Source organism: Quercus suber, unplaced genomic scaffold (genome assembly GCF_002906115.3).
Source record: "Quercus suber isolate HL8 unplaced genomic scaffold, Cork oak 2.0 scaffold_88, whole genome shotgun sequence".
NCBI classification, from domain to species: Eukaryota; Viridiplantae; Streptophyta; class Magnoliopsida; order Fagales; family Fagaceae; genus Quercus; species Quercus suber.
In genome coordinates, this window is record NW_027069553.1 from 1 (window position 1) to 8334 (window position 8334).

The 8334-nt window shown below is 32.1% G+C and overlaps 1 protein-coding gene across 1 annotated transcript; it reads right to left on the minus strand.

Annotated features, from left to right (window-relative positions):
• Positions 1–684: 684 nt before the first annotated feature.
• Positions 685–2261, minus strand: LOC136067867 (tetrahydroberberine oxidase-like). Its single transcript, XM_065774229.1, has one exon. It carries the CDS (start codon positions 2179–2181, stop codon positions 889–891), a length of 1293 nt encoding a protein of 430 aa, XP_065630301.1. The 5' UTR covers positions 2182–2261; the 3' UTR covers positions 685–888.
• Positions 2262–8334: the final 6073 nt, after the last annotated feature.

The following is an 8334-nucleotide window of genomic DNA, read 5'->3' on the forward strand; positions in this document are numbered from 1 at the left end:
CACTCTCAAACGTACAAAACAATGAATTAAAGGTTCACAAATACCAAATACAAAGCAAGAACCAACAAAGCCACAACACTACCAAGCGATCTCACAAATACTAATGCCACCGCTCACAAATATTAGAAAACTATACCACAGCACCTCTCTTATTTTATTAGCCATAGCACCAAGGGTGAAAGACTCTTCACAAATTAAAATTTTCGGAACAACACTTAGACTTATTTAGGAGACTTAAGTCGGTTTCCATATTGTTTAAGGAGAAGGAATTTTTTTTTTTTTTTTTTGGCACTGAACAAAATTTGAAAACAAGCCAATGCATGGGCAAATACTTGCACATCATTCCAAGCAAAACAATATATAGTCGGCCAAATCCAATAAAGATACACATATAGTTGTTGCTTTAAACAAAACAAAAAAATTTCTACTCCTATTCCAAGTAGAATTCCAAATCAAGTAGAAGACAAGACTTATATTGCTCTAAGTAGTAATATTGTTTGGTTTTTATATTCCAACTTCATACAATAGTAACCAAAAAGAATAAAATTCATTTCTCATCCAAATCCAACAAGGATTCAAACTCCTAATTCATGCAAGCCAGATTTCTAGATCCATTTAAATATGTTATATATTTAAAAAAAACCAATGCATGTAGAATAAATTTATTATAAGATGTAAGAGATTTATGAATTGATTTTTACAATCCCAATCATTATTTTGAGATTCACATATCCCATGGAAGTCTTTATTTATGTTTAATTGGACTAAAACAAAAGGAGAGGAATAAGCTTTATTATGAGTACAATCTTTGGCGCCATTTCAAAAAAAAAAAAAAAAAAGAGTACAAGCTTTGCAAAATAAGTATCCCAAATCACTTCTCTTCATCCGCTAGTGTGAAAGAGGCGGGATGCTTTGTTCATTCCTAAAGAAATTAGTGGGATCAAATACAGTCTTCACATGCACCAGCCTTTTGAAGTTGTTCTTAAAATATTTAGTACCCCATATGCTTGCCTGTCTATAACTTGTGTTGCCTTCATTATTTGCACCTATGTCAAGGTCTCTATAATTTATATATGCTTCTCTAGGAGACTGAGAAACATAGGGAGCCATATAAGCGTAAAGTCTTCTAATCCAATTCACATGCCTTTCAGTTGCCTCAGTCCCTTCTTCTGCCCAATACACCAAGTATTGAATTTTGTAGATGTTGCCAGCTCTATGTGGGAAAGGAATTGCAGACTCTGAAATTTCACTCATTCTCCCCCCATATGGACTTAGAATCAATACAGCTGACTCTGCCTCTTTCTCATAAAATCTTTGCCAAATCCCTTCCAACCCAGCTTCAGGAATAGGATTCTCCACATAGTCTGATTTTGCTTTATAAGAGATAACTGTCAGAGTCCTATTTAGCAAAACATCTAGGGATTGTCCACTTGGGAATCCAGCAAAGTAGAGGATAGATTGAATCCAACTCATTTCTGTACAATCTTCACTCACCAAACCCAGCTCAGGAAAGCTCTCTTGCATCAATGGAAGGAGCTTATCCTTCCCTCCAAGGTACAAGGAATTGAATGCAGCTTGTACCGTCTTCGTCCCTACTTGGCTGGAATTTGAGCCTGTTAAGAGAACACGAATGAATAGGTCTTTATCAAACTTGTCTGCAACATACTGCCACCGATGCAGAATTTTGGTAGCATTTTGTTCCAAGTTCTTATTGACTGTGAACACAGTCACAGTTAATGGAACAGGAACCAACTTGATTTTCCATGCAACAATGACTCCAAAGCTAGCCCCTCCTCCTCCTCGAATGGCCCAAAACAGATCTTCTCCCATTGCTTTTCTGTCAAGGAATCTACCCTTTACATCAATCAAGTGTGCATCGATAACATTATCAGCAGCAAGGCCATATTTTCTCAAAATTGTGCCATACCCTCCCCCACTGAAGTGTCCACCAACACCTATTGTAGGGCAAAGTCCAGCTGGAAAGCCAAGAGTTTTGCTTTGCTCAGCAATCTTGTAGTATAATTCACCCAGGGTTGCACCAGATTGAACCCAGGCAAAGCTATTTTCAACATTAACATAGATGTTTCGAAGATTGATCATATCAAGTATGGCAAACGGCACAGGAGAAACATAAGAAAGACCCTCGTAATCATGTCCACCACTTCTAACTCTGACTTGCATTCCATGTATTTGGGCACAACTAAGGATTTCTTGAATTTGTGAAACACCCAATGGTGTAACAATGACTAGGGGTTTCGGGGTGGAAGGTGTTGAGAATCTCAGGTTTCTGATGGAGGATTCCAAGACAGATGAATACGATGAGTTGGATGAGGTGTAAATGTAGTTTAGAAATACTGTCATTTCCGGAATGAAGGGTCAGGCACTGAAGAAAGTTTTCATCAGTAGAAGCTGAAGTTTCCAATAAAAATGAGAAAAAAAGAGCAAAAACATGCGAAGACACTGATAACTTCATTTTTGTTTGTGCATGGTGATTATAACAGGATTAGAGCTTCCTTATTTATAGAGTTTAGGAGGTTGCTTGAAAAAAAAAAAAATTATGTAGTTTGGATATTTTTACAAAAATATCATATTTCATTTTAATATTCATTTATATGAATTGAGAAAATCAATTATCTCTTAATGTGAAATACGTTGATTGCTAAATTTGAAATTCAAATATAATTCAAAATTTGAATATCTATTGTCAATGGTTTTAGTTGGGAAAATTTTTGAAAATTAATGTGATTTTTAATATCATATATTGCCAACTTTTAGTATACTTTCCTTTATAAACTTTTGCTTTAAAATATTTCTTTTAATATATTTAATAGTAACATTATAGATGAAAGTATCAGAAAATTATACAACCATTGAACCATATATTTATATAATTTACCATTGATGGTTATAGCATTACAACTTGTTTTCCATTCTTGGTTGTAATTATTGTGTATAGTCAAAGTTTCAAAGGAAAATATCAATTGATATCTAAAGATCGGATTAAGATCTTCTAGAATTCCTAAGGTACTCTACCATGTAGAGTTCTTTTAATTTGGACTTTTCATTTATAATAAATGGTCTAGATTTTGTCATATCATTAATCTACTAACAAATTACAAAAATAATAATTTTAAAAAATAATTACTCATCAATGATAGTTATTACCTTAAATGTGAAAGTGGCTATGACATTGCAGCATTAAATGCAAAAGAAATTTGCTTATTTAGAAAATTGATTATTATGCACATTGACCAAGAAGCATATATATATATATATATATATGAATTTAGTTCAAGTTACACCTGGTGTAACTCTAAGTAATGTTACACCACTTACATTTTTTAATTGAATGCGAATATTGACAAATCCACTTTAGATTACATATCTTCATATATNNNAAAAAAAAAAAAAAAAAAAACACTAAGCTCAATTAACCAAATTTATTTAAAATAAACAACCCTGCCCTTTAAAAAATTCTAAAAAAAAATAATTTTGTTCTTACCCACAAAAAATAAATAAATAAAAAATCTCAACAGCTATATAGTAGCAGAGTTAAATGTTGAAACCGCCGTACACAGACAATAGCAAAGCTGCCCCTAACTCAAAGTTCATGCTACATCCCTATATATATATCATTATCTTTTTCAACATTATTTTATGATTTTTATCTAGTCAACGGTTTGTAATTTCGAAATATCATCCGTTATATGGATGAGTAATGCTATAGACACAAACTATTCTACAAACATTTTACAAACTGCTGACGTGGCACACTCCACCTCAGCTTCTTAAAAACTAAAATACCACGTCAGAAATTAACAAAGTAAATTAAAAAAAATAAAAAAGAATCCAATAAAATTTAAAAATTCTGTCATATAAACTTTAAAAATTCTGTCATATAAAATTTTGTTATATGGGATTGCAACACCTTAGTCAAGCATAAAATAATCCCATAAAATTTAAAAATTCTGTCATATAAACTTTAAAAATTTTGTTATATAAAATTCTGTCATAGAACAAATAAGGGGCTCTCAAAAATAAGAGCCATCAACATCAGTACGTCCCTAGTTCAAATAATGGGACAACAAATAATGCCTTCTCCAGATTTTTCAACAGCATCTTTCCATTGTAATCATATCATATATATAATTTCCTTTGTTTCTATAGAATGAATACGTTTTGAATAGCAGAATGTTGGCCTGTTTGACTGCGAATGGTTTTCTTATCTAAAGCATTGCATGTCTTTCTTATCTAAAGTAGTTGAGGAATTACCATAAGTAGAAGAATTAGAAGCATCAGATACCGAAGTGGGAGCATCATTCTCATCAGTTTTGATTGCAACACCGTTCTCAACCATGGTTTCGGCGGGTTTCGGCTACTTCTGCAACAATTCCCGCGAGAGGTGTGGCGGCGGTGTTAGTCGGCAAGAGGAAGCAGATTTCTTTAGCTTGAATGTGAGACTGAAGAGGCAGAGGAGATGCAGAGCCGTACGGTACTGCTGAGGTAGAGAGGGAGGTGCAGAGAGGGAGAGGGAGAGGGTTTTGTTGCAAACGTGATTTGGGTTTTTTTTTTTTTTTTTTTTTTTTTAATTTACTTTGTTAATTTCTGACATTGTATTTTAGTTTTTAAAAAGTTGAGGCGGAGTGTGCCATGTCAGTAGTTTGTAAAATGTTTGTAGAATAGTTTATGTTTATAGTATTACTCTATATGTATTAGATGCTTTTATATATATGGAAAGGAAAAGTCTGGTGACACAAGCTATTTTTTTCTTTTTCTTTTTTTTTTTCTTTTTTTCAATTATATTGTGGTGGCAGATGGGTTTGTAGGGAAGTATGTAATTTTTTTTATGGGAAATTTTGTGTGCAAAAGAATTAATTGATCTGTTCTAGAGGTGGGTTCAAGTTACACCTAGTGTAACTCTTATAAACTTACATCTTTTTTACACCATTGATTTTGAAGAGATCTAACGGTTAAAGAAACACCATTAAATGCTATTATTTTCCACCTTATAACCTAATTAATACTAGCATTCTCTCTCTCCTTATTTATTGCTTTCCACCAAATAATATTTTCTTCAACACAATCTAACAAAAAAAAATTGAAAAATAATCTCATTTTCATTGATTTCACAAAACTACCCAGAACAAGAGTCAACAAATGACTTTCAACTTGCTCCTTAAAATAAATAAATAAACTTAAAAAAAATTTCAAATCTAATCCTATCATACACTAAACAATCAAACCTCCCATTCCATCAAAAAGCAATTGAAAGGTAGACCTATATATAGTCTCTTACTAATAATAATATAATAACCGGGAAAAATAAATATGTATATGTTTTGAACCCAAGTGATTGTTATGTTTCCAAGGGTAGGTGTTTGTGCTTGTATCATCGGAGAAAAATACAAAATACAATAAGATTCATACAATCTCTTACAAAAATAATAATTGGAAAATTAATTGAGGAGTCTCTGTAAAATAAAAGAAAAAAAAAGGGGTCAGTATTTGTTAGCTTTGGACAAATTTCAATTAAACAAAGTTCCTAGAGGACAAGCAAAAAAGATTAATAAAATATAATTCACTCCAACTAGAATATTGACCCGCTTTATATTCCCGTAGCAATTAAGTTTAAGCTTGGTCACTTACTAAGAAAACTTTTAAGCGTACCCATCCGATTTGATTGTTTAGTGTGTGATAGGCTCAAATTTTGAAGTTTTTTTTAAGTTCCTTTATTTATTTATTTTAAAGTGCAAATTGAAAGTCATTTGACTCTTATTATGGGTAGTTTTGTGAAATCAATGACTATGATATTATTTTTCAATTTTTTTTGTTAGATTGTGTTGAAGAAAATATTATATGGTGGAAAGCAATAAATAAGAAGAGAGAGAAAGAAAGAGAGAATGCTAGTATTAATTAGACAATAAGATAAAAAAAATAACATTTAATGAGGATTTTTTAACCGTTAAATTTCTTAGAAATGTACGGTGTAAAAAATGTGCAAGTAACTCTAAATAATGTTACACCACTCAATATTTTTTAATTTGATGTAAAATTTGATAAATCTACCATTAGATTACATTATTTTCGTATATTCTCAATACTTGCAAAATTTCAAGGTGATCTACAGTGAGATTTTCAAAATACGAATTCTATAACAAGTATTATCTTTGATAATGTAATTTAAAAAATTACATGTTCTCACCGTTGTTTTGAATATATATATATATATATATATATATATATCATTATCTTTTTTAACGTTATTTTATGATTTTATCTAGTCAACGGTTTGTAGTTTTGAAATTTCATCCATATATGGATTAGATGGTTTTATATATATGGAAAGCAAAAGTCTGGAGACACAAGCTGTTTTTTTTTTTTTTTTTTTTTCAAATATATTGTGATGGCAGATGGTGTCAGAATGAGGTGAGTTTGTAGGGAAGTATGTAAATTTTTTTGTGTGCAAAAGAATTAATTGATCTGTTCTAGAACTATTCCATATATGAAACGAAAATTCAAAACCACTGACCGTTGACAAGAAAACGGTAAGCAGTTTGGAAATGCCATCCCATATACGTAAATGTCCAATAAATGAGGCGGCTATAAACTATTCTTCTTACGTGAGCCTCTTTTTCTCCGAATCTAAAAGAAAATTCAAGTCAGAAAATAGATAAGTCAACCATTTTCTTTTTCTTTATTTATTTTTTTTGGGTTTGGTACTATACAGATATATGAATTATACATAAATTTTTCTGAGTTATTCAAAGTTGTCGTCATTTTTTTTTTTTTCCTCTTAACACACCTAGCTTTAAAGCTTTCTTCCATTTGTATTAAAGTTTTCTTTGTCTAAGCTTTTAGACAAATGATGATCTATACGGATCTCCAAAAAAAAATGACGATCTTTACATGACAAAGAAAGGGCATATATAGTTTCTGCAAGATCTTTTGTAGGCTGTAGCAAATCCATTACTTCTTCAAAATAAATCCCTACCCACAGATAGAGCCAGAAATTTAACTGAGGGGTCCAAGTATGAATAAAAAAACTGTTCGTGAAAATTCAAACCAGCATCGAAAGTTGCAATAATTATTATTGCTTAGACTATTTATTGTTGTTAAGCTCAATTATTGTTGCTAGCTAGTAAAATAGAATACAAGAAAAACAAATCCAAAGTTAAAATTAAAAAATTAAAAGCAAATTAAAAAAAAAAAAAACCATTAATTTGAGGACAATTAGACAAACAAAAAACACTAAAGCTTTTTTTTTTTTTTTTGAAAACAAAGGCGATAGAATTTTATTACTTATTCATGAAAGATACAACGAAACTAGTGAAACCTGGATCATAGGTCCAGTGTGAAACACGTGCAGAACCCAAACGTTAAAGCCGCACGTAAGGCTTAGCTTGTGATAGGCCACAAACTGAATGACCCCCTGTGATTAAACTAATTAATTAATTAGTCAAGTTATTAATTAATCAATATATAATGCAATTGCGTGGAAGCACAAACAAATCACCAAATAACTAAATATGCAGCGGAAATTAAATGACACGGTGATTTGTTTACGAATGAGGAAAAACCTCGCGGCAAAAACCCCATCGGGTGATTTTCAGGTCACCACTCTTGAAACTCCACTATTATCAAATCAAGCGGTTACAAGTAAAGGAATCCCAAGTACCTCACCAACCTACAGTTGAACCCTTACCCCAATACCCAATTGGACTTGATCTGTAGTGACAATTTCCCTTTTGATGCACTGCTCCCAAGTACGTGACTAACCCAATGCGCAGATCCCAGTACGCGACTTCAAAACACCAACTAAGGAGGAAAGATTGGCTGCAAAGTTCTGCAGTTCATCCTACACGATGAAGATCAGGAAGATGCTTGGTCACAAAACCCTTTGGTACAAATACACAGCAACTTCTTCAGAAAAGATGAACTAGGTCAAGAACTTCATCTTTGATCACAATTTGCTTGAACAGAGATTGCTCAATGCTTTTGCAACTTGTGTACAATTTGACGGCTCTTAATACAATCGTTTTGTATGTTTAGGGTTAGAAGAAAAGAAGGCCCAAAAGCATATTTATGGATCCCAAGAAAATCAAATCAGAAAATCTGAAATTATAAATCTCGACAGATAGCAGGTGTCGAGATAGCGATCGAGAAGGTGTCGAGATTTAATGAATTTGCACTTCAGCTTTCTTTTTCTTGGATAGACTTGATGACTTCAACACTTGACCTTGAAACCTTGTTTCTTGAAGTATTAAAAACACCTAGAACTACCCAATTACAAGTAGAGTGCGTTTTGTCAAAGGATTAGCCAATTTACATAAATAA

Bases quoted from the DNA above. Each gene is read 5' to 3' on its own strand.
- LOC136067867 (XM_065774229.1), bottom strand. From the start codon at position 2,181: ATGCAAGTCAGAGTTAGAAGTGGTGGACATGATTACGAGGGTCTTTCT.